Source organism: Gavia stellata, chromosome 7 (genome assembly GCF_030936135.1).
Source record: "Gavia stellata isolate bGavSte3 chromosome 7, bGavSte3.hap2, whole genome shotgun sequence".
Lineage (NCBI taxonomy): Eukaryota > Metazoa > Chordata > Aves > Gaviiformes > Gaviidae > Gavia > Gavia stellata.
In genome coordinates, this window is record NC_082600.1 from 30,420,513 (window position 1) to 30,448,473 (window position 27,961).

General features: G+C 37.2%; 1 protein-coding gene across 5 annotated transcripts in view; it reads right to left on the minus strand.

Moving 5' to 3' along the window:
* The window catches only part of NPAS3 (neuronal PAS domain protein 3), a 606,658-nt gene that overhangs the window by 416,863 nt on the left and 161,834 nt on the right, over positions 1 to 27,961 (minus strand). For 3 of the 5 annotated variants that reach the window (XM_059819747.1, XM_059819748.1, XM_059819746.1), the window contains exon 2: positions 7,997 to 8,241. In XM_059819747.1, the coding sequence (XP_059675730.1) occupies positions 7,997 to 8,241 (245 nt within the window). Of the gene's footprint in view, positions 1 to 7,833; positions 7,885 to 7,996; positions 8,242 to 27,961 lie in introns of all 5 variants that reach the window. The other 2 variants (XM_059819745.1, XM_059819744.1) reach the window with 1 other exon arrangement.

A 27,961-nucleotide genomic window follows, 5' to 3' on the forward strand; every position in this document is an offset into this window, starting at 1 on the left:
ACCAGCAGTAAATGTTTTGTGTCTCCACAGAAGTGATGGATAGAACTTTTTATGATACAAATAAAGCACCATGAGAAACTAAATCATTCTATCATTTCTGCTAGCAGAACTGGAAGGAGCAGGTAGGTTCTTTTTATGCTTTTATTCACACAAAGAAGGAGAGCTGAACTTGAAATGCTTTTCCCATTGTTCCTGTTCTGCATCACAAGAAATCCAAAACCCTTCAAAGTGTTGTAACAAAATAAACTACAAAGCAACAACCAGTAGCCTGGAGTTTAGGATAACAAAGATAAAAATTAATAAAATAATAATATAGTTTTCCATTTCATTGTACTGAAATAAATAAATCTTAGGAGGTTTGATTTACTAAGCTGCACAGATCATTGTCTATGATCCAAACATCATTGTAATTTGCAAATTTTAAATCAGCATTTATGCCATGTTTACTCCCAGTTCATTGATGATCACGCCCAGAGTGGTTTCTGCAGAAAACCGCAGAAATTACTTTATTAATGGTACCTTTTACTTTGACCTACTTTCCAAGATCAGTTATACAGTTAATGTGTTTAGCTTGGTTCTGCCAATATAATGTTCTTCCAGTATTTTAAAACCATAATTCCTACACACTAGTAAGTCAAATGCCTTACAAATACTTCAGTATACAATGCATATCCTAGTTAATTGGACTTGCAATTTCAGAGAATTAAGCTGGCTTTATTTTATAAGAATTACTTTCCATTTATCCATGTTTGTTGAAAAAATATACAATCTTACTGTTATCCATTTAGTGGAGGAATTTTCCCAATATTTTGCCTATGACTACTTTGAGGCTAGGACATCCAGTGCTAAGACAGCTCAGTACTGCAAACTTCATACCACCAGCAATGCAAAGAATGGATGATGCTGAAAATTGTATCAGGCTGATATCAGAGGTAACACAAATTCCTTGTCTGAAGAACATGTAAAAGACAGTTTATTTCAACAGTTCTGGAATATCTGAGAAACACTGCAAGCTGGGATTCAGGATGATGATGCTCAAGAGTTTCAGAGTCCCTTGCTTGTACCATGGCAGGTAACCTATGGAAGAAGCAACACAGAGCTGTGGCAACCATAGCAGGGCAATGCCAGTGGATATTACTGAGATGTCAGGGGTTTCCCTGCTCTGTTGGGAAGATCTGCTTTTTTTGGCACATCTAAGAATAATACCGTTTTGTTTTTCAAGTACTTTTAAAGTTTGATTCACACACAAAAGAAAGATTTCTTTTTTCCCCAGCAGAAAAGACAGAGATAGCATTCATCATGTATGGGTATGACTCAAACACAGAGCAGGCAGATCATGGAGCCTCAAGCTTGGGACTTCAGCATTTGGATTCTAGCGACAGAATGCTTTTGCATGAGGACCTTGAGGGAGAAACAGGGAGGAACAAACAAGACGACAAACCCCACCAACAAGCTATAATAATCCCATTTTGAACAAGAAGCTGCAATATGACTTCTGACAGCAGAATTCTCCTCCCGAAGCTTTTGTATTGTTGAGGACTACGATTGCATATGCTCCCTGAACACTGCCATTAGCAGTAACCTGAACTATAAAACCTGTAGAATGGATTCTGTACAGGCAAGCACTTAAAAGAAACCTATATTAAGCTCTCCTGCCTTTCCCACATCACCAGAAGTTTTACTATAGCTTACTGCTAATGAGCCTATACCGTTGCCAGAATTCTTCCCATTTCTAATATACATAAAACCAATTTTTCTTTCATTTTTCTAGTTCTGCTAGATTTTTCCCCTAATGTCTCTGCTTGTCTTTGCCAACTTTCTGCACCTCAGATATTCCAGTTTATCTTAATTGCTATACATTTCCCTTTTATTCGCAAAGGTTTACATAAATGCACATAAATATTTTTTCAAATTATTGATTTCACTTTCATTCTGAAGAAGGATGCAGCTTTATAATTTTCAGCTGCATAGGAAATCATAATTTCATAAATTTTTCTTTAAGAGTTCTAGTCAACTCCTATTCTAATTTTTCCATCAGTATTTCCCCCCCCCCCAATCAATTGCACATATAAGTTTCCCCATTAGGCAATTAGTCCCTCAAAAGCACTGAGTATATTGGTTGGCACCCTCCTCCATTTGCAGAGATTGAAAGCAATCAGGTCATGATCACTTGTCACTAGGCAACCACCAACTCCAAGGCCAGTATTCAATGAATCTTATCTATCACAACGAGATTCAGAGTTCCCTCATTTTGGGTTCCATATCTTTCATACTAGAAAACCCTCAATAATTCTCACAAAGAACATTAATATTTTACCACTGACCATCTGAAATTTTCAGCACTCATTTCCTACATTCAAACAACACCTAATAGTCTTTTTCTTTAACCTATGTAAGAGGTTGATAACTAAGCAACCTCCTCCTATGGCTGCACTGCCCCAATGGCAACATAAACAGGTTTACAATGGATAGACATTATGTTTACAATCAGTATTTGATACTGGCACACATTCAGAGCCCTTTATAATGGCCTACACAAAACCAGGAATCAGATTCTCATAAGAAAAACGCCTGCAAAATAGTGAGAAATAAATTACAGGGTTATCAAGAATTCTCCAGCACAGGAGCAGACGTTCCATACGAAGCAGGATGGCCAGATTCAGAGACCCTTTTCATAACAAGCAATACCGCCAATTCTTCTGCATTATGCTGTTTTCATCTGATTGACCTTTTCATGTCTAACAGCGAAATACAATGTCTTAGGCCACAAACACAGAAGAAGAAAGTAATTCTTATTTCTTTGCCTATAGATGGATTCTCTGAGACAGAATTGTGTGGTGCTTCAGAAGAGAAGTCTGGTCTTAGTGGAAGGCTTGTGTGGTTTGGCAGGGAAAGGCTTGTACTATCTTGCATCTCCTGCTCAGAAGACAACGCTCAGTTTAAAATACGAAAGGCTAACAGCAGGTAATGTTATTTAAAGGTTTTCCACAATTAGATCATTCAGAAGAGAACCAATTATTTATCTCTTAAAAATGCATATATATCCAGCATAAAACTCATTAGAAAAAGGTATTTAAATTAATGAAAGTAATCCCACTTGACATTTGGGATAACAATTACCATACTTTCCAATTATCATTATTGCTTATTTTCTTTGCCAGAGAATTCAAAGTGCTGGACTTATTTCCTCAACCCCAAGTTCCATATTATGAAAAGACATCAAGTTTGTTTTCAACCTATACTTACATACTTTATGTTGAGAATGGATCCTTTGAAAAACATGCTAGTTTGAAGGAAACAGGTCTAATTTTGTTTTAAAGCATAATTTTTCTTCTTGTGATTATCAAAACATTTTTTTTTAATTTCATTACCAATGCAGAATTGAAGTAACATAGAATGCTTTATTGCAAGCAACACGTCAGAGTCATATTTCGTTACATTGGACAAGAACAATTTGGACAAGAAAAATTTCAGTTCATCACAAACACTTTTGACAGCATCTGATTTCTTTTCATACTGATATGTGTTAATTCCAGAACACAGATGTGTAAAACTACCTAATTTCAGAACACATAATGCTAAAAGTAGAGATTGCTAAACTAAAAGTGTCATTCTTCATGTAACCTACCAATCGGTCAGTACTATTTACTGAAATCCTTTTCACTCCTCAGCTAGAATCTCTCATTCTCCTCTTCTCTTACAGCAGAAGATAAGTATGCAACATAAAATTTAAAGATTTGGCTTAAAAGAAAAAAGTAAAGCTCACGATAAACCCACTTATAACTTGAGATTATGGGTAATTCCACAATTACTTTTTTTCATTCAAAGAAAACACATGCCCAAAGTTGTTTTACGTACTCTGGTTTCCACATGTCACATCATTCAGCAGGAAATTAGACTCGTGGCCTTACACAAACACTTGTATCTCCAAAGACAGAATTGAACACCTCACTTCAACTAAAAAAGAATGAAAATCTAACAACTATTTTGATGTCATCATGGCAAATTTCCAGGACAAGAGTCTGCAAAATTAGGCACAGACTACTGAGTTTAATTGCTGCTTCAAAAGAAACAGAAATGGCAAATGCTAGGAGCTTTGTTCAAGCCAAAGACTCAGGAGCCTTCTTTTTATAGTAACAGTGGTCCCGAGTCAGTACCAGTGGCCCAAAGATTGTCCAAAAAGGAAATGCATGGTGTGACTTTACATCAGCCAAACACATTCAACACACCAGAGAACATCACAGTGCCTCACACATCTCCTCTCCCTTCCTCTCTTCACTTGAAAAAAAGGAAGAAAATATGGCTTGCTATAAACACCTACGTCATAGCAGAAAAGAACATAAAAAGCTGCATGATCTTTGAACACTTTCTGCAACAGTTTGTACTAAAAATATGAACAAATTTGGAATCAATCATTTGAAGACAATGATATTCCAAAATATGAAGGTTCTCACAAGAGTCTGATCTTGGAAAAGGACTACAGGGCCTGGTATGCGTCAGGCAATCAGAACACCCTAGAGGAATTCAAGTGCCATGCCATGTAAAGCACCGCTTACTGGCTGAATGCATAGTATATACTATAAAAATACTTCCATTGTCAGATCAGAACTTTCAGAAAACTCACCCTTGTGTGCAAAAAATTGATCAGCAACTCATTCACTGTTCTCCTCAGAACATACCTCTTAAATACTGGAAGTCAAGAAAAGATTTTTGGAGGGTTGGAAACAGAGAATAGCACTGTTATTCATAACATATTGTATGTAGTATGCAAAGAATAACAATTTTATTCCTACTGACTGTAAATAACTTTTTGATTATTTTCTGCTATATAAGAATTATGTCCTGGTCTTTAAGAACTGTAATCTTTAAACTCATCTGCTGCAAGTTGTGAGTGTATTTGTTTACACGTATTAGTACTTCCTACGTACAGAAAGCCTTAGACAATGTACCAGCAAAAAACTGATTGATGTCTGCTGTATTAGAAGATGGAAAATTTATCCATTTTTAGCAAATGTCAAATCATTGGCTATTGCTTTTAAGATTAATAAAAGATATAATGGTTCCTAGATAGCCTCTAAATAAAGATTACTATGAATGGAGAAATGATTTACCAATAGTCACCACAATGAGATTTCTTTAAAGGTTACAATCATCAGTTATTTAGCTGAAACACTCCTGAGAAAGCCTGGTCATTTCTTGAATAATGCATAATCTTCATTGTAGATTTGATCTGTATTATAACAATACAGATATTTCTAAAATAATGGAGAAAACTATCTGTTACTTTCCAATCGCTCAAGATATTTCCATGAAGTAATTGACTCTGAAAATATTATATGGAGTTACCTGAGCGTTCATTTGCAAGCACAATGTGTAGTGATCGCTACACAATAGGCATAAGAAAACAAACTCAGCTTTTATAGACTTTTAAGAAAAGCTGTGATAAATACATGGCAGCGTAAAGGACCTTCATGAAATACTAAATTAAAATTATTAAATTGCTGTACAGTACTGGGGAACAAATGTAAAACTAAGCTTTGAAATTTAATTATTAGCACAAGCAGACCAACACATTTGGCGGAAGAAAAAAAAAAAAGGCAGTTGCCTACGCAACGTAAGTACCTCTCATATAAATTTCAAAATACCTTTAAGTCTATTCAGAAGATTGCTTGGGCACGCACAAAGTATAATGTCTAGTGTTTTATTGTAGGATTATCAACTATACTTCACGTGAAGCTGCAAGCTATTTATGCAAGCTTGTTTATCCATATGAACTTCTTCAAGGGCAGCAAAAAGCGACCTTAATAAATGAAAATGAATTTCTTTTGATGTAATTTCATGAATGTTTGATCAGAATGTGTTAACAGGTTTCTATGTAAGGAGAACTGGTGAAGTAATAAAATATACCTGTACTATACAGTTAAACCAGCTTATGGGGAATTCTTATACAATGAAACACTGTTTCATCAAGCATTACTTCGATATACTGACACATAAATAAAACAATCCTAGTTAGTATAAAGCTAAGTACCCAAACAGGGAAAAACACAAGCAAACCAAAAATCCTTCCCGAGCTCCCCCACACCCCTTACTGCCTAGAGGAATGGGAACCACATCACCCGACGGGTGGAGGAGCAGGATTATTATATCAGATAGGGTGAAAAGACATTAAATGTTTACCTAGCTTTTTTATAGGGAGAAACGTGTTAATCTAGGCCAGACTATTTATGCTGTTGTCTAAGAATAAGGTTTCCTTCTCCCTTAAAAGTTTTATCTTCATTAGAATCTTTGCACAAAAAGGAAGCTTCAATATTCAGGTATATATTCTTATTACACAAGAGGATAATGAAAAACAGATCCCAGATACTCTGAAAACGCACAGAGATCTGCAGACATCAGACTTTCTGTAATACAGGCAGCTTGTAGAAGCCCTGTATGTCTGTTGGCTACAGGGATTTGGGGAGGAATTATTTATTTTGACAGACAGATCATAGATCATACAGCAGAGTCCACTTTACATCCGCCTTGAAACACTGTTTAATTGCCTGAGAATAAACTCTCACCCTGAAAAAATGTGAAACATTTGCATATTATATCAGAAGCCTGAGGAACCATGTTATACTCATGCTCTGGATGATGTAATTAGTACCTTTTTTCCCTCCATGAAAATTATATATGATGTGGCAGATAATAGAAATGAAGTATAGGAAATGACGCAAATATGTCCCGCTACTAAATCATCAGTCTGAAAGTCCTTTGGTTTTTGCTCTCCATGTCTATCTCCATCCACTGAAGATTAAAACTTTCCTTAACTAATACTACTTCCTTTAAATGGAAGAGTAGGTAAAAGCCCTTTGCACTATCAATACCAGTAACCCTTCATGGGCAGTTGTGGGCTGATAAATAAGATTCTATTTGCCCCTCCTCCCTCCACCCCTAAAGGTGGCTTTTTTGTTTGCTTCATATTATATACAGTCTATCTAGTTTAGCATAGATTAATAGTTTAAGTTTCATCATCTGCAGAAAAAAACTGAAGTGCTCAAATCTCATATACCTCTTTCCAAAATATGTTTCCTCCAAAATGCGACATCAGTGGCTAAAATAAAACAGTTTTCAGTGCTGTCAAAGCCAGGACAACAACAATTCCCAGGTTTTGGTAACTTTGAGCTCTATTAGTGCAGCTTGCTCCCTAATTTAAAATACTTATCAGACAGAAAGATCACTCTTATCTACATAAGTAGCATACGTAAACAAAAATTTACAAAAAGCCCGTCCAGTTTACACAAGTCATTGGAAACACTACTTAAGACCAACATGCACACAGCCTCTAAAATAACTGATTCCTCTATTACCTGACTTCTGTGGCAACTCATGTCGAAAACATTGATTTTACTGCCCAACTGCTTGTTTGAGCATGAAAAGAGGGTGTTTAAAATTGAAAATAGTCTATTTTGGTTGAAATGTTGATAGATGCCTACTGGCTCAGAAGTCGAAATAATTTCTATACACATTACAAGATGATAAATAAAATCCTAGTCTCTAACCTGAAGATTTAAAAGTTTGGATGTGATGCTCTCAAACTTCAGAAATACATGATTCTGCCTTTAAGGTTTAGCCAGAGAATTAAGAGATTGAGTCCTAAAATCAAGGAATAATGCCATGCTCCTCTCAAACACAACCCTATATAAAATACTACAACAAAGCAAAACAATCATTGCTAAATAACTTTAAATAATTTAGTCTACGTCACCCAGAAGACTTACAGCTGTAATAGTTATATCAATATGTTTGTTGTTAAATAAAAAATAAAATAAAATAAGAGGTTTATTTCACCTTCACATGGTGTCTTTCTCATGCAGACCTCAGATTTCCACATTTGTATCCCTTTAAAGGATTTGATATGCAGGGAAAGAAGAAAGGATGATGGTAAAAATTTCAATTCAGAGGTTACTAAAGGCTGCCATATTCGATACTATACAACATATTTACTCCATACCTTTTACTGATGTATTAGGTGGAGGTCCTTCCATTCTCAAGTTCCATGGAGGATCGCCTTGATTAGCAAAGTCCCTCATTTTCAGATAGCTAATTGTAAGTCGGATGATGGATGCCTTGTCAAGCTGGCTGGTAATGGCTGCAGGCAGTGGCAACAACTTTGCCAACTCGTAGAATTCAAAATTCTCCTTTCCCCGGCGAGAGCGAGCAGCATCTCGGGACTTTTCCTTCCTCAAAGCTTGTAAACTGAAAGAAAATAAACAAAGTAGACATTCATCAATATTAGTGTTCTGTCACATTTAACCAATTTGCTTTTTCATTGCTGGTCTTTTTTTCAAAATGCTATTGTGTATGGATGTACAGACTTCAGGACATATTTAATGGTACTCCAGTCTTTGAATGTTTAAAAATAATGATAATATTTGAGTTTCAGTGGTAGCCAGCACATTAAGTAACTACTCCTAACTCATTTCAGCCACTTTCTCCTTAGCCTGCCCTTCCTTTCTCTGCTGCCAGTCACAAGAAAGGATTTCCAGGAATGCTGTGTACCTGCGGGGTTTATCTGCATGGGTGCCATTGCTTCTCCTGACCCATTGTAACTCAATTTTGTCTAAATTTGTGCCAAATTCTGACTCTTGGAAAAGGAGGTTAAAAGCAGATGACTGAAGTGTGTGCCACCAAACAGGTTGTACAGTAGCTTCTGAGCTGCAAAAGTTTAAGGCTGGCATAATAACGTAAACCTTCCTGGATTTCATGAAGCTGCTCTCTCTGACTTGTTCAGCTGTCCTTGCTGTGGGAACAGCAACCTTTGGCAGAGGGGCAAGCCAACAGCTAATAGAGTTATGTGCTTCACATTTCTGATCGTAATTCACTACCACATATGTGTCAGACTGACAACTTTTTTGTCAGAAAGGATCTTCTGCTTTACTTTGAGCAGGTGAAAATGCAAAGACATTCATTTACTACTGTTGCACCAATGTATCACTTGCTACCACCCCTACGCAACACCTAAAGGTAACTCGGATTTTAGTCCTGGGTTATTTGCTTAATTGGTGTATAACTTCCGAATGCACATTGTGATGACAGTGGGTAATCACCGGGGTCTTCTCCTGACCTTGCCCTGAAACTCAAAGGAAACTCAAGTTTCAGTTGGTTTCAATATATAATAACACAACTTTGTGAGGGAAAAGGTATTAACTTTTTTTGTTGCGCGTTTTGGGGCAGACAAAGGAATGTACAGAACACTTCCCAAAAGATCAGAAGTCAATGTGTAGGTAACACAAAGAACAGATATTGCCTCTTTTCTCTCTCTTTTTTTTTTTTTAATAAGAGGTTTTAAACAACTTTTTTTTTTTTTTTTTTTTTTTGAGACAGAGCAGAGTGTTTCTACTCAGGATATGATAAGCTTGACCATACCTCTGCCTTGGTGGATAGAGGTTGGTGGTGATGCTGGGGTTGGCATCTGCCAGTCACTGTTTAAGGTGAGTAGAAACTGTTCTTGTCCCTCACAAAGGCTCTATCTTTCCTTTGCTTCATTTGTTTACTTATTAATTTGATGAAGTTACAGCCACAATTCCATTAACTAGTCATGGGTTTACAACAGAGCTAGAATTCAACCAGGGTATAATGGAACAGCAAATGCTTCTCTCAAGCTTCCACAACGCCTCCTGAAACCCTGGATTTTATCGACTAAAAAATCATAATGGCCAGATCTACAAAAGCACTCTGGCATATGAAGTAGATCAGTAGAATCGAGGCACACAGATCTAATAGCATGATTCTGAGACCTCTATTTACCTGTCTTTCTAATTTCGAAATAATTTAAACTACAGAGGTTCTCTTATTTTAATATTCTTAACCACCTGCATTTTCATGGCTGTCTCTGCCCAAGGTACACCTCAGACTTGAAAGGGCAGATCAGCTGGGCCCTTAAAAAACAAATGTAATCCCACCATCACACTTCCCTGAGAATGCTTAACAAATTATATTCCCTAGACAATTCTATACTAATAGCAATTATATTTAAAAAGACAGCCTGGCTAAGGACTAGGGATGGTGAGAGATAAAGATACGGAAGAAAATGGCATGTCTTTACCCACAGGTAAAAATATAATGTGCTATTGAATCCCACACTAAGGTACATACTTGCCTTTATGAACTATGTATAGATAGCTAGCAGCTAGGTTTATAAGTTAAATTCTAGGAGAAAAGTACCTGAAAACAAGATTTCACAATGCTCATTGCAAATGCATCTCTCTCCAATTTCCAATTTTAAATATCTACCATCATAGATCTGTAAAATCCCTCAAAAGGTGCATTAAATATAGCTGATAGCAATATTTTATGTATATACAGAAACCTAGATGCTACAGCTCTGTGAGGTGTGAAGTGTCCAATTAATTTCGGTGAGGTAAGTTACCCTATACAAGTTAAATACCTATACCAGTAATGTAAGAGAGAGGCAGGCAAGTGTCTCCGCCCAATTGCTTGCAAGTGAAAGCCCATTTTCATGGCACAAGGGATGGCATTTGCTACTTGTCATTTCTCCAGAAGCCACACCTGAAGACCTCAAGTCCCTAAATCAAGTTTGATGGATCCAGAAGAGCTGAGATTCTAGATCTATGCTGGAAGCCTGCACCAAGATGTTCACAGCTTCTTTTCAAAGCACTTAATTATACCTCTATGTAAGAAGGGGGCTTTTTGGAGATCCCTAGTAAAACAAGTCAGAAACATTACAGATCCCAGCAACTTTTGAAATTGAAGTGTTAGAAATTGAATGGTGATAGAATATTCCTTAGCAGCACCAAAGACTGAATCCACAGTTTACAAGTCCTGTACAGGGTTCAGGAGATTGCCGAAACTGAATAATATATTGCAATGTGAACTTACATAATGCATTACTGGTTCACTAACAGTTTGCAATGGAAGCCAGTTAAGCTGAAACGTGAGGCTACCTGTGTCAGTAAACAGCATCCTTTGAAAGCCACCTATGTGTATTCAAACTTGTACAACAAAAAAAATCCCAAAGTACAAGGGACGGGGACCTGATATAATAGACATACAAAGGAAACTCTTGAGAAACAGTATTACCAATAACACGTTTTTTCTCCCAGCCGTTTGGTATATTGTCATATGTGGAAGCTTCACCAAGTGACTCAAGTCAAGGAGTTTGTTACTTGTAGCACTCTCCTCTTGGCATTGCTGCATTAAGCTAAATTTAGAAACAGTGTCTGTCAAAATGTGCACACAAGTCCTTATTTCTACTTTACATAATTCCACTAGGGAAATACACTTGTAGCATCAGACACTGCAGTTACGCTGATACAATGGGTCCTTAATTTGGGAGCAGTGATTTCCTCAGCAGGATGCAGGAATTCATTAGATATGACCAAAACGTCATGGTTAATCCTCTCTGGCACCCGTGATTCTGATAGCCAACATCAGCTTCATCATCAGATGCTCTTAACAGAGGAAAGTGCTGGCACTGATAACCCCAAGAGGACGCTAGAAAAGAGGGGCGTGAAGCTCACAACAGAAAGCAGTGGTGCTGCCACAGGAGCAAAACTCATCTTGTGTCCTGTCATATGACATTGGGATTAGAGGTGGTTCTTGGTAACATAAAGTAACTTGCTAGAGTATCAGGCTGTAAAAACTTAGAAATACCCACAGGCTCTCCTGCTAATGAGAATAATAAAAGTGTGGGAAACTACACCCATGTTTACTAAGTGGATTTCAAAAACATTCAGAAAGCACCAAGAAAGCAAGCATCACACATGTAAGAGCTCTTACATTATAGAGAAACTCTCCCAACAGACAAGCAAATCTACTTATGCTATCTGCAGTACTGACAAGAAAATAACAGTGGGAAATATACCCAAGGGACATAAATATTGCTCCCTCTTTGCCTTCTGTGGAGAAGGGGAAGGAGCTCAGATAATTGGATCAGAGTGCATCACTGTACAATATCAAGGAGTGATGTCGTCATACAATGGTGAAACTTCATGCATTCCCTTAAGAACATTCTTCTCAAAGAACTTCCGTATAGAGTCCACTAAAGAAGACAAGGAGGTTTCCAGCTGCTAGCTCCTGATAATTCTGAGATGCAGTACCACATAAACAGGATATTTAATGGCTAGAAAACTAATGCTATTTTAGATAGTAGGTTTCTAAAATATATATTATTTTCCCTTTTAGGGCCTTTCCAGATAGACTGATATAAAGGGGGTCTGGCTTTTACAGAGGAAAGAGTAGAATAAATACTATCATATAATTTTAACATGGTGTACACAACATTTCTAAAGTAAATTTTCTATTGAAGACCCAGCAGATGCAAAAGACATGAAAATATGGCGTTGCATAAAAGTTTTATTGGTACTCATAACTCACCAGTGATTTCATTGTGCTTGTGGTCATTCCAAGCTTAACCTGCTTCATATTTTATTTCACATCATTTTACATATTTTATATTCATACGCACATACATGCATCCATATCTGTGTGCACACCCACAACCTCCACATGTCTGACAGGTCATCATCTGTCACTTCAAAAATGGGACAATCACAGCTCCTAATTTTTGCAGCATGTAAAGGCAATCAAACATGTCACAGCGTATCAACAGATGCACTGACCTACATTAGCAAAGATTTTTTTAGTGTATCAATACCTCACTTCTGTGTCTCAATTTGGGCGGTAAAAAAGTCAGTGAAATAATTTAATTCTGTGAGTTTGCATTTTGAATGAAAACAGGGCGATGGTTGTGGTCACAAATAAATATTTCTGTCTGCAATTTCAAAATATAGCTTGGAAGCAGATAAATAGCAGACTTGCCCAGTTTTAGAAAGGCAGTTCGCATTTACATTTCACCTACACTGTGCCCTTAAACCTGCCGCAGGCAGGACCCCCCAAGCAGGGCTTCTCAGAGATGTCAGTCTCCCCCTGCTCAGCCCCACGTAACAGCACTGGTGGGGGTTTATGGTGCCCCCACTGTACTTGTCATAAGCAAAGATTGGATTGGGGGCAATGGCCATAAAACAAGGTTTGAGGGACAGACGGGCTGCTGAGCTCCAGATGTAATGGCTTCAGCCAACAAACAGCTTGTCTGCGGTGTACCATCATAGTTTTTGCTCATTTTCATTAACTACAAGCACAGAAGTATAGCAAACTCTCACAGAGAATGTGCAGTATTTTTCATAATTCTACTGAAATCCTCCCTGATTTCAGAAGAAACCTTACAAGTGCAACAGTATACCAGAATAGAGCACTTACTCCTGTAGTACTAAACAATATCATACTTGTTAATTCAGCTGTTATCGGCCACTAGTGAATTTCTTAAGCCTCTAACAATATGAATTAGTAGCAGAAAAACCAGATACAGTACAACAATAATACTTAACAATATCTAATAATGTTTATAACAAGCTTTATATAGAATGAAGCAATATGTGTGTGTCTATTTTTATTAGTCTAGTCTTCTATATTCAAGGATCAAAAGGTCCAAACATTATCCAACTGTCCAAAGGCTGTAGTCAGATGGATGTTGTATCCATTTCACAGAAAGGAAATCAGATATATGAAAAGGATGTGCAACATTAGAGCACACAATGAGTCTGTGACAAAAAAAATGGAGTGAAGCTAAGTGATCTAACAGCATATTACATCAAACCTCTGAAAGAGACTTCCAGTTATGTATGTCCTTCTGTGCATTTTTTTTTCCAATATAAAGAATAAAATAATGCTTACTTGCTATTGAGTTTAGTTGTAGTGTTACGAAAGGAAATAAATGTATGCTGCTCCCGAGTCCACAGGTGTGAATTTTCTTAATTCTACTATATGAGAAACACTAAAAATATCCTCTTACCTTGTTCTTTCCTTGCTCTGTGTTAATGATATGACATATTATTGCCATAGTTTGGATATTTTTATATTTAGATCAATTTTACCTCCTTCCCTCTTTTTTAATAACATATTTACATAATTTCTGTATTCATATCAATGCAAAGTAGTGGATGAGTATGACAATTTAACTAATATGAACGTTTGTACATTCTGATCTATTACAGGAATAATCTGTTACCTGTTCCCTCACTTAGCCACATTCTTGAGGAGAACCTTTTCTGGGGCTTCAAGCTGACCAGTGCAAACAACAAGGTCAGTTAAGCCCATTTATAACAACAGATACATAGAAAAGCTGACTCTTAATACCTGTGCAATTCATTAAGATAATGTCCAAGTCCAGCTATAGGTGGCCACCCACAGGCCATGTTCTGGCCTATAAAAATACGTTTTCATTTCACTGATCTCACAGGACAATTATATTTAATTAGAAGGTCAAAGAATGGAATAGCATCGATATAGAAATGACCCAATTATTTGGAATATTTATTTATTTTGCTTCTGTGTGATTCTTCTTATGCCTGAGGTTTTTTCAAAAGTGTTTGTTAATAGTGACAACTTAAAAACAGTGTTCAAACCAAGTGGATATAGATCTGAACAGTGGTACACATTTTCAGCCTCCCAAAGAAGATTTAGCCTGGGGAAAGATGGAGGAAGTAAGGCAGAGTAACCTGCACTGCATAATTGCACATACTGCAGTTGAAAAGTCCAGTCTAGCAAGTCAAGCATCACCATTGGTGGCAGCAGGAGCCTAAAGCCCCCTATTGTCAAGGGGTTTTGTTATTGCTCTGTTTTTCCAAATGTTATGCTCTAGAGAGCTCGCAAATATGCATGGAACTGGATATTTTTTCAGTATAGTAGATACACGTGAGTATAAAAGAATGAAGCAAGAGAGTTAATGTTCCCGTAGACGTGAATGTGAATTAAAAGAAGAAAAAAACCTCTCCAACTTCCTAAGACTGACTCAATTAGTTCTAAAAAACTTGAGACTGAAAGTATGTTAGTATGTTTGCCTCTAATTTCTACAAAGTATTTTGCTATCTTTGGGGACTTTTTTTCTTTTGAAACAACTTTTTGACTTGATGTTTTCTCCCTTTCTTTGCTTTTCTTTCTTTTTCTGCTGTCTATTCATAGACTTCCTTTTCACACAGATTGCTTCTGAACTGAGAGTACAAGAACTTCAAGACTAATAAAAACCAGTTACACTGTTTAAAAGAGAAGAGTACTTTTGTGAGGGTAAAACCTCCAAAAAAGAGGAAAGGAGGAGCATAAAAAGCCACATTAAATTTTACCTTCTTCTTTCTTTAGGTACATCTGAGAAGTCAGATGGCAGGTTTTTATGGATTTTTCTACTTGTTTGCTTAGGAGATCCGAACATTGCTCAGTCTCACTATTTATCAATTAATCTAGCATGCAGCCTCAAAGGAAAAAGGTCGACCTGTATTAAAAATTCATCCATCAAAAATTCATCAAAGACTTCAGCATTTTAACTCCTGAACCTTTGAACACCTGCATACGTGTCAGATCTGCGGTCATAGTTAACTGGAATCTATAGTTACTACAGTATCTATACTTCCTCTGACACGAGCTGCATGAGGAGACTTTCAGGTGAAAGTGCAGTACATAATCTAGCGAGCCACACTGCTTCCTCAAACTGTTCTTTTCATCAGACAAGGGATATCTGACAACTGACTAAGTTTAAAGTCAGTCAGATCAGACCCTTTTAATGAACAAACTCTTTTCAGGGGCGCTCATTTTTTCCACACCATAAATATCACTGTTCCTATGGGGGAAAAATTTGCCAAAAATGTAAATGAAACCATTATCTGACATTATCATCAATAGCACAGTCCACAAATTGAAGCCATTTAATGCTGCCCAAGAAAAATTAATGTTTTCAGAAGACTTTCTTTAATGTGTGAAGAAAGCTTTATAGTATATGCTGGAAGTTAAAGCTGGAACCTTCAAGTTCAAGGTAAAAACTCTGCTGCTTAACTAATGCACTGCTCATAGCTGTCATCATTAATTTATGTTAGCCTCTGTAAACATCAAGAGTATAATAGGCCAATTTCACAACTAAATATAGATGCACATTTTGCCCTTATATAAATGGCAGATTGCTGCTGTAGATCATCACTGCAGCAACACGTCAGTAAAGATGCACTGTTTGATGGTCTGATGCTCACACAATATATAAAACCAGTTGTAATGGTTGTTTGGAAGCAAAGTGTAACATAGCAGCAAAATTTCATTTGTTCCACAAACTCAGGATATATTAAGCTTGGCTGACAAAGACTGTTTGATGTGCTAAATCAGTTTGACCTTCATTTTTGCTTTATATTTCTCATTTAACACATGAAATGACCATTATTTTTTCACTATATAGGAAAATACCACAGAACTGCTTTCTATTAAAAAGCCTCTTTTCCTTGTAGGTAGCAAAAATATATTTTGTCAAATGTCCTTTAACAATTATTGTAAAATTAATGTGAAAATTATGAAAAAAATAATACCTGTAGTAACCCCCAAGCTTTTTATTATATCAGGGAGACTTGAGGTTGTTTTTTAGGGGTTGTTGTTTGACAGAAGAGGTTTCTTTTATTTTATCTTCAATATGTAAACGCAGTTCAAAGAAATAACTTTTTTTTTTTTTCAGGAAAAGGTTTGTGTGTGCTAATCATTAAATTGAATGTTTTATCGCCAATAAGCACCTTTGTTGCAACCTTTAAATAACAGGATTTACTTCTGAAGTGAGTCATTAGAACATAATAATAGGAACCTGAGAGGTTTTTAAAGATTACAAACTCGCCATCCTACACAATCTTTTAAAACTAATGTACACTTTGATATAGCAACAATTAAGTGAGCTGCGATACACCAGTTGAAACCCAAACTCTACAACCACAACACTAGTGTTTTGATCTTTCTTTCTTCCTATGTTGAACTAAGCAATTGCCAGCCTCATGATAGCAGAGAAACTGCGGTTTTATCAAGCAATTTTGCAGCACCCAATAAACAGCACTTTACCTTGGAGCAACTTGTACATTTCACACCTTAAATTTCTATTTACCAAATCAGCTAATCACTTCACAATTGAACTTCTCAGAACAAAAAATTATCAATTAAAGTGGTTGAAACTCCTGCAAATTATCATTTAGGAATGAAGTAATTGCTTTCATCAGGGCAGAAAAGCCCGCCAGAACAGAAATGTCACTTCAGATTAGTGTTCTCACTCCTGAAGCTATGGATGACACAGCTGATATAAGACTAAATGCCAAGACCAATCAATTGCTTTTGTGGCTCTGTTCTGAGCTGCTGTAAAAGGGGCCATTTTCTAGGATCTACTCTTCATTATAGTAAATGCTATCTCCTTGGTAACATAATTCCATTTCTCATAAATTCTGTCTGAGAGCATTGTCCTAACAATGGATGTTTGTGGAAAAGAATGCTGTTGGTTTAATGCAAAGAAATTAAGTGTGAACGGCTGTCAAAGTACTATAGTTTCCTTGTTCTTAAACATAAATTGAAGTCTTTACATTAAAAACAGAATACTTTGGCGGAAATGAATGTTCTGAACAAGTGTAATATATTGCATTTGGAAGTGGTGTGTTTCTGATTGAGAGTTTAGAATTTTTTTTGTATACCTATGTTCTGTCTATAGTGGGCACACTCGTCCCTAGCAGAGATTTGTCAGTTTAAGAGAGAATAGATAAACACTCCACTTATTTCACAGCAGTGCAGTTAGGAAATGTGAAACTGCGGAAGAAAACATGGTCTCATTATCATATGACATGCTATTTGTTAGCAGACTCATCTGTGTATAAAAGCCTTCTTTGAACTGAGCCCTTACTGGAAATATCTGTATTTCAATTTGTATTGTTCAGCTTCCTAAAATACTAAGAATCTGAGTTATGGTCTCCAATTAAAAGGATATCTGAGAAGCTAATTTGGTGGAACAGCAGCAATTTCCTGCACTGCTCTCCTCATGACTGAAGTTTAGAAACAAATTCAAGATTACAGATTTTCATTCAAAACAGGATGAAAAGTATTCCTCCCTCAATGAGCATAAGCAATTCCAATTAACAATAACAAGAGTTATGTGACAGGAGAATATATTACCAAATATGTAAAGAAGTAATTTATTCAGCATTAAGATGAAGAGTGCAATTTTACTATAGTATTTCTATGGGTAACCAAAGAAATAGCACAGGTACTCTGTTGCCAGATTTTGACTACAGCCCTGAATACTCACAATCTCACAAATATATGGAAAACTGCACCCATTATGTGATGCGGGGAAAACGAGGACAAAAGAGACAGAAAGTCATTGCATGCCACATCTACGTGCTTGAAGTAAATGTAGTACTTTAAATTGCAAAGCCAGAGAGCATATTTGGAGAACCTGGACTAAAGCTATCTCATATACCATATTAAATATGCTATATAGCACATCGCAGATTAAATATGAGCTTTACACTTTGGGCTAAGTAGCAGTTACTACATAAATAAATCACTCTGAAATGAACAAACAGAATCCAAATTTCTGATTATACTCCTTTTGTGAGTGGTCTTTAAGAAGGAACACTTCAAATTAGGGGGTTTTGATCTGGTTCTGAATTAATATTTGAAAGAATGGGTAAACAGCTGTTATTTTCCTCACCTATGTCAGAGCTATTGCAGAGATTTTTGTTGGAACATTTATATCAGCTACAGCCATTATTTTCCACAACACTATTTTATCAGTGCTAGCTCTGGCATAAACAGCTGTGCAGGTAAACAAAAAAATTTTTTTATTTTTTTTATAACACCTGTGTCTGTACAAAGTAGTTTTAGCTATACCATGAAGTTTTACTACAGCCGAAAGGCCTAAGAGCACAATGTTGCATTCAGACATCCCATGTTTGCTCTTTACAGATGACCTAAATAGGGATTTTGTTACGAGTTGGCTGTGCTCTCTGTAACTATTCGCTCCAATTTAGTTCCCAAAGCCAGGAAAAAAAGGCAAGAATTCCAGCCTTTCTCTTTCACAGCTGCCATATAAATAATCGCCTGGTGGTGTGTTCTCAACTACTGTAACACCAAGACCCATTTCTGAAGAAAATAACATGCTTTATCTCCCTACCCACTCTTACAATTATCATCCTCATCATCTCATAAGACTCTCCTTCCCATCTAAAAGTTAGACTTACACTGATGGGTCTATGCTGAACACAGGCAAGTTGTAGTTTCAAACCCTACCAATAGGAGACTTGACAAGACCTTTTGTGAAGAAGCGTTGGAGGGTTATAAGATACACTGGCGCTGCAATCCAAGACAAAAGTTTACAGAGACATAACTGAGCTATCTTAAAACTGACGACAATATAACTTCAACAGGACAGATAATGAGCAGCATGACCAATGTCAGCCCTGAGACTTGAATGTCTTTTACTGCCTGTGATAAAACCTGTACTGAGAGAGGTCACTCTCTCATTGATAGTCAAGCTACCCAGTTTAAAAATACCTCCAGCACATTAAAAAAAAAAAAAAAAGGTAACAATCAGACTGGGTGGTGGTGTAGATACATCTGTTGAATGCTGAAAACCTAGCAGTGCATGCAAAATTTTTCTTTTGCAGTCTTAAGAAGATCCTGCTGCCTGTGCAGATCTCCAGAAGCACACTGATGGATTTATCAAAGCTCATTTTTCCAGAAGCACAAGCTCCACTCCCCAAGGTGCAGCATTAACTCTTGAACCATTGCCTCAGTAGAGTATGAATGAGCTGCAAGGCCTTTCACTTTTAAGCCCCTGGCTTGAACCCTGAGCAGTTTAGTGTAAATTAATTTTGGTAGAGCACAAGACAGCAAGATTTTCACAAGCAGGTGTCTCTTTCACATGTACCACCAGTGAAATAACTTTTATCACTCCTTGCATATTCCAGGACAGGCTACAATCTCCACTGACTTTCCTTGCAGAGGGAATACTTTCTGTTTAACCCTCTGAGACAAGTGGCAACTCTAACCATCATGCAAACACTGCTGAAGGGCAGAAGAAGTTGGGGAAAAAAAAGTCTGGCCAGAAAACAGTAATTCATCAAACAGAAAAAAATGTGCAATTTTTAGGCCACCTGTTTTTTCCAGTCTGAAGAAATGGCTTAGATACCACCGGTAGTGTTACAGCAGTGTATGAAGTTTTAAGAAGCAAAAACAGACAAGCACATAGGTTTGAACAAAGAACAATGACTTAACAAAAAAAAAAAAAACCCAAAACAATACACAAATCCCCATCATTCTTCTTCCATAAATCAGCATTAGCATGCATTTTCCAAGACTGGCTTTCTACCTCCTACCTGTTTCTTGGGGCAATTAAGCTACACTTAGATGTCCTTACTTCCTAAGGAACATGAAAGACTTGCCAAATATTGCAGAATCTTACAATTAGTTTAGCAAGAGGGAACCCTTCCCCAAACTTTAAGCAGAATAATCAAGGCAACCATATGTGTGTGTTTCCACTAGCACACAACTAGCATTACAGTTTACAGGTTATTAAAAAAAGCCTCGTGAAGCAACATGTCACTGTGCAGTGTTCCACAAGTCTCTCAGCTCTAATTACAAACTTTCAGTTTTTATTAGTTGTAAAAGGATAGTTTAAAAACAAAGTGCATCACACAGATTCAAACTAAGTAATATCCATGCCCTTAAAATAACCTCTTCAGATGATATGAAATACATTAATGAGCCCCAGAAACTTAAGAAACCCACAAAAAAATCCATATTGTCCCCTTTCTTCTGTTCCACCTTCCATTCCATTCATAATAAATGAATAAATAAAAGAAAACCTACATAAGGGTTAAAGTCCTTTATCCCCAAAGCAATCAATTTTTTATTTAACATTTTATTAAACAAAACCCACTGCCTGCATCATCATGTTTCAGTGCAGTATAGTAGCACTGCATAGGTATAACACGTTGATGGAAATGCCTTCTACTTTCAGTCTGTTACAACCTTCTTTAAGAAATAACCTTTTAGTTGAAATTTTTCGTGCTGGTTCTCAGCTGGTCCCCCAAATGAAATTTTATATGCAGATAGATAAAAATTCATTGAACCATTTTTTAATTATATGACTGTGTAGATTTTAGGTGCATAACACAAAGACTTATAGGTCATACGAAAATATTTTCAGCAGTTTTGATACAGTGGGATATAAATGAAACCCACACTGACTGCAGAAGGAAGAGCTTCCTCCTTGTGCCATTTACAGATATCAGTACTGGCCACACACATTATTGGGCTCATGTGTTTCCTGAAATGCCAAGAAGAGTCTACTGTCAGAGGTTATGCACTCAACCCAGACCATGAACTGCCTCACACAGTGTTAATTGCTGTGCTGGAGGTATGCCCCTACGTATTTTAGTTTTCAGGCACTTGTAGCAGACCCAAGGTCTAATTTCTAAATAAGGTTTTCAGATATGCTATAGCCAAAACCAATTCTCCTCAGAAACCAGTTTAATTAGAGTAGACCTGATGCTCCAAGCATTTTATGACTAAAGTAGTGATACACCAAAACCTTCCCTTAAAACATACGCATAATCAATTACAATCCTAAAACTGTAGAAAGCAACACTTTCACCAAAAGCCTCAAAGCTTTACAGTTGAGACATAAATCTCATGTCCTAAGTAATGCTTACCTTCTTCAGTAATATTCAACTACAAACAAGAGTAGCAATATCCTAAATCCATCAGACTGCATATATCAAAGGCATTAAAATTATCAGTGCTCTGAAATACTGCCCAATGGCTGCCCAGGCTACACCTCCACCAAGGAGTAAAGCTCCTTCCAAAAACACTTCCTCAGAAAGGGCCAACCAGCCACAGAGCTCAAGAAATGTGAGTGACAGCAAACGACGAAAGAAAGTGAGAACCAGAAGCAAGATCCCCTTCTGAAAAGCTCCTTGCCTCGAGTGGCTTCTTAATTACTCAGCAGGTAAAGCACCTCCCTGCAAAGTCTCACAGTCTAGATCAGAGAGGAATATTATAATTATCTAGGAACTATCATCATCACGAGGCAGGCCATATAATGTCACCCAGTGATTCTGGATTCTTTTGCAAAAGTATCAATCCAAATCTGGAAACTCCAAGAAGTAAAGAATTTCTATTGCTAAGCAGCTGCAATGTTTAAATTAGCCTCACCATTAACATTTTGTGTTTTATTTCCAGTTTCAACTTTGCTGAATTCAGCTTTCAGTCACTGAATCTTGCGATTCCTTTGTCCACTAAACAAAAGAAACTCCAAATATCTGCTGTCGCTGTCTTCTTCCTGTCTGGGTAATTACAGGCCATGATCAAGTCACCCTTTTAACCTTCCCTTTGACAAGATACCCAATTGACTAAACAAACTCAGTCATTGTATGTTTTCCAGTCTTTATTTTAGCAGTCTCTTTTTTTCAACATAAAAACAACTAAAAATTTCAACACTGAACCCAGCAGCAATTTTCAGTAGGTAACATAATTTTCCATGTTCAATATTTCAATTGATATATTTAAAGATTATTTTAGTCCATATCTGAAAGAGCATCATACTGGGCTATGGTGCTCCGCTACTCATAAGAAAACTTAAGTCTTTCAATTTGGGGTTCACAGAAGACAGAGACATTGAGATATAACTATGAACTACAATGTCAGTTATGTGTTTCTCCGTGTGTGTTATTCCTGGCCAGTGATGGTATTTATGTTTCAGAAATGGAAACAGCACTGGTAAGTTCCATAGGCTATAGAGCATGTAAAATGAGAGAAAAACATTAATTCATTAATGCCAGAAACCAATATATATTCTCCCAGGTAGAATTATCTCAGTCTAATCTGGACTGATTCTCTGCAATCATTTCTTCAATTTATTTCTGCGGGCTAAAGTAATCACTTGCTCTGAAGACAGCCAGGAAAGAGTTTCTTTTACATGACCTCAGAATTTTTGGTATAAAAAGGCAAAATCGGGTTAAAATGGCAGAACTCTGAAACAAGCAGAGACATTCTGTAAAAGTTTCTTGATTTCCCTCAGCACGAGATATGCATTTTTTGCTTATCCAGATTTTTTTTTTTTTTCTGTTTTCCAAATGAAGTGAAATTCCTCTGAGAGAAAAAGGCTCCCATGTCTCCCAGCACAGACCGCTTGGATTGACCGGACTGTCACCTGGTCAGGACAGTTCCATCAATCAGAATAATAATAAATAAATAATAACAATAAAGAAAGAAAGAAAAATTAAGACAACTTTATTCCCTCCCTATTCAGCCACGGCATGATGCTTTAAAATTATTCCATTTTTAAACTCATCTGACTTGGACCAGCGTTTCTCCTCCTAACCTTATGGACATCTTCCCTAGTGCTCTGAGTCGTACAGCACTGTGAGGCTGACCTGTGAAGGTGAACAGGGATGGAGAGTATTTAAGAGCACCAGTGTGAATCATTGAGGGAAAACAGCAAATTTGTCATAAATGGGCTGGTAGCAGAATATTATTTATTCCTCAAAGGCTGCTGAAAACCTTTCAGATTACTGTTAGCCATCAATCCAGCACTGTTACTCAACATGGACAGTATGCCCAGGTCTCAAAAACATCGGTAGTGGTGGTGTTCATGTTATCCATTTCAAGTCTGCCCAAGTGCTGGATTTTTACTATACCTACCCAGACACATACACTAAGTGAGCGTCTGTCATAAAATATTCCTATGGCCATGGTTTTAGTAACGAATTCTTGAGATAATCCCCAAAAGCCATTATTCACACAGATATTTAAAACATATAGAACACTTAAGGTGAGATTTTCAAAACCACACAGTGCTGGCATAATCCTGCTCCTAGTGAAAAGATGCCCTGGAAGTTGTGTTTGAAAATGCCACTTTACTCTATCTAAAACCTGCTATCACGGGGATAACCTCAGTCAGGTAAACCAGAAATACTTTGGAGTCAAGAGGAAATAAAACCAATATGCACCCACGAAGACAGCATGTTAATCTTGGAACTTACCTGTTGATAGATCTACAAGCTCATTGGAAGGGGAAAGAGGTGGAACGACTGCTAGTAATAGCTACTGAATGATGCTTAAAACCAGCAATTGTATTAGGTTTGTGAGTGGGGGTTTCACTACAGAAAAGAAAGAGGAAAAGAAGGAACCATCACAAAGAGCTATTATACCTGACGGGCTCTACACAAGACAGATGAAATGTGAGCTTCAGTATTCAAAATAGAAAGGATACAATCATATGTCTGGTTAACTTACAGGAAATAGTTCCAGAGACAATTTTATACTAACTACAGTGATTTGAGCAATTTTTAAAAATAATACCAGCCAATTTCTCCCCATTATACTGTGCTGGCAGAAAATAAAACATTTTTCTTTGAAATGATTGCCTCTGGTTTTGTTAAATCATGCTGCCTGTCAACATGTGGTCACCAGTTTTACATGATCTTTCTGCCTCTCTGGAAAAGAATGAATTTGCAGCCTGATCCCTGATATAAATATGTAATCTGGCATCAGTTAAAATTGTTGCCATTACTACAAAAAAGATAAGTAAGCAACTGTAACGTTGTAATATGAAAAAACATCAAAGTCAAAATGACACATTTTGAATTCAAATATGACAGGGGTTTTGTTTTTCTTAAATGCTAGTCCTGGCAACTCCTGCCATTGAAGAATTAAGAGCAGAAAAGTAATGTATAAGCAGAGTCTAATTCTGTCACCAGATGTGCCTGCCCAACTTTATTGATTTCAAAGGACAACACAGACCCTTAGTGTTAAGTGATTTCATAAGAGTAAATATTTGAAAAACAAAATGAGAAAAAATTGTGGAATCCTTCTTTTGGTACACAGTTGTTTCAGCAAGCTCACAGCAGCTGAACAAATTAAATAGTCAACCTTTTGCTGTCAAGTGGGAATCATGTACTAATAATCCTGTTACTGTTTGGGATATGTGCTCATCTCAACAATGTGACTAAACGTCTGGAAAAAGTGAATGGAGAAAAAAAACCCAGAAAGACAAAACACATTAAATTTGACTTTAATAAACTTCTGTTGAATCAACCTTTATGAGACACTTTGTTTTTACTCAGAGAATTTGCCTATTTAGTACTCTTTACACCAGGGTTTTCAGTTTTTCTGTCTTTTCTAAACTCCTTTGTACACCGAGTACAGCATACGTCACATATCTTTTCATCTCTACTTAGGGATGAAGAGATACACAGAATCAATCTTTATAATTAAATCATGACTGTTGACAACAGCAGTTGCTGTGATTTCAGCTTATACAGCTATTATTTGCATTCTTAGGAATGCCTACTTCAAAAACACACGATGGGAAAAATCGTGCTCTTAAGAGCAAGGGAGAAAAAGCAGCTGAAGTGTTCCCCATAGTGCAGAAGGAGTCGATGTATCTGTGTGATGCTTAATGCCTTCTAGGCACTCGAGGAATTCACTGAGCAACAGGGTTTACTATAGCTTTAATAAGGTGCAAATGCTAATTCCCACACTGCTAGCCCGCTGACAAGATACTACTGACATGACAAAATGGGATCTTGACTATTGTGTGCATACGACCTGTGGCAGGGGCCACTGAAGATACACCCACGTGTACCGATCCTCCAGTTTCTGACTGTCTCCTGTAGAGAAATCAGAGAACAGGAGTCTCATAATTGCTTCCAGCACCCCTGAAAAGTGACAGCCACAGACCAAAGCCGGTGCTAGAATTTTAGCCGAGTAGACGAAACGTCTTCTACCAAGTCGTTTTTAACTGAGATGCCAAAAACAGTAAACAGCTTTAGTCTTCTATTAATGGCCAGTACAAAAGAAGGTATTAGCCTTATATGCAAGAAGAATAAACATCAGGAGGAGATTTGGACAGTAAGACGTGACTACTGTATGACAATAACAGAACAAGTTAAATCAGGGTAGAAATTTGATTTTCAGGTTACTTCAAGATTTGTTTAGACCTACAGCCTTCAAAAACTAAGAATTCTTGTGCCAATTTAAAAAGTCTTATTTAAAATATTTTATGAGTTCAGTTTACATTAAATTCTCAAATAAAATAGCATGGATGCTTTGTGTGACCATCTGCTACTCTCATCAAGTGTCTGTAGTGACGAAAATGAGGATTCTAGTAGTTTTACTGTGGAGATAATTGAAGCCTTTCTAAGAATAATTTCTATTCAGTTCTTCAGAGCCAAATTTTGCCCTTGGATCTGCGCTCTATCTTGTAATATTGGAACGTGGTTCTTGTTTGAGCAGTTAATACCAGCCTCTGAGTATAAGTCATGAGCTACTAGTATTCTTTCATCCTTTTGCAAAGATGATATAATCTCTATTACATATTTTGGCAGATGCTTTTGGGGCACGCTGATCATGCTTGTATTTTTAAATCATACAAATAATACCGATATCAGAGGGTGACTGCCAATGATCTGAGTTTCTAATTTCAGTCCTGCCGCTAATTTCTAGTATAATCAAGAGCAAAACACTAACTTGACCCACAGGCTCACAATATTAGCCTGCTAGAAAAACTGTTCTGAGATTTAGCTTATGTAATATGTTTTCAAATCCTCACAGATCCCAAACCTGCAAAGTTTATTCATAAAAGTAATCCATTAATTTCAATGAGATTATACAGGGATCTCTTGAATAAATCAGAATTTATGATTCAGGCCCATGCAGGCAAGTCCAGCCTGTGGGTTAGGTGACACTGAGCTCTGGTGTACCTAAACTGCAGTCCTGAAAACTTATCTATAAAGAAAATATGTACTTGATGCTGAATTGAAGATGTAATCCCTGCACCACATACCTTTAAAACCTAAGTACTTGAATCAGCCTCATTGCTATGGGATGCTGCCTCCCACTGCTTTTACTGCAGCTGCTGGAGCAATGCTCATATGAGCTGGGAACGTTCCAAAAAGCTGCTTTCCTTTCTTTGCTATGACTGCTTATCAGCTTTCTAACTGGCCCCATATCACAGCATATCATACCGTATCATGACACAGAAAACAGCTGCTGTTCAATTTGTCTCTCAGTAAGTCTGAGGGAATCTGAGCTGACCTGGTCTTAGGGAGCATTTCCTCAAGGATGTTCTCCTTCCCCTAACATAGATAAAATAGCCCAAGAAAAGAGCAGGGGGGCGGAGAAGGAAAATCTGAGAAAAGAAAGTGCATTCAGCTTTCCTCTGGAGACTGAAAGACAGATGAGGAGTTAGCCCTGGTACCCACATCACCATAGGCCAACTGGGAATTGCTGGTGCACAGTGAGCTCCCATCAGTCTCAGACTCCAGGGTGCATGCACGCATTAGGGACGAGGTGTAGAAGCAGCTCTACCTATATTAGCTAGCGATTTCTCCATACAACACACCGGAGGGTGTGTGGATATATCTTTTTTTTCCCTCCCGAAAAAGAACAAAGGCAAAAAGAACGGTGCAAAGTAAACGGAACAGATGTAGGAATCTGTTTCAAAGCACAGACTGCATCCCCTTGACTTCTCTGAAATATGTTTAGCCCTTCACTTGAAACAGCTGGACACCAGTGAATATAGATATCATTTCATATACTACTGAAAACATGCTATATTTGGGAGCTGTGTACAGGAATAAATAACAAGATCCTGGCTACATAAACACATTAAACTGACATAGACTAGCATTACAGCTAAAAGAAATCACTTTCCTCTCAACACTGGTACTGTATTCCCAGCCCACACCATCATCTGCCTTGGGAATAGGTAAGGTTAAAATTACTAAGTGATTTTTACTGGGTTTACAGGTTCCTTAATCCAGCTTAGCACATGGATGTATAAATGCCCATATAAGTGGGGGTGGCACAGAATGAGTGAGAACACATCTCTAAGCACTACCAGCTTACCAGCTTCATGAAGGACAGGCGAGGATAGGGGCAAGACTACATACTCAGCTGAAGCTGTCAGAACAATAAGGGTTGCCAGAATGAAACTGCCCACTTGGAATCTGGCCAAAGCTACCATTCCTTTAGAAATGCTTACTTAGAAGTATGAAAAGTGCTAAGCATTAATAAACACAGCCAGTCAATATCTTAAATTCTCCCTCGGCTCCAT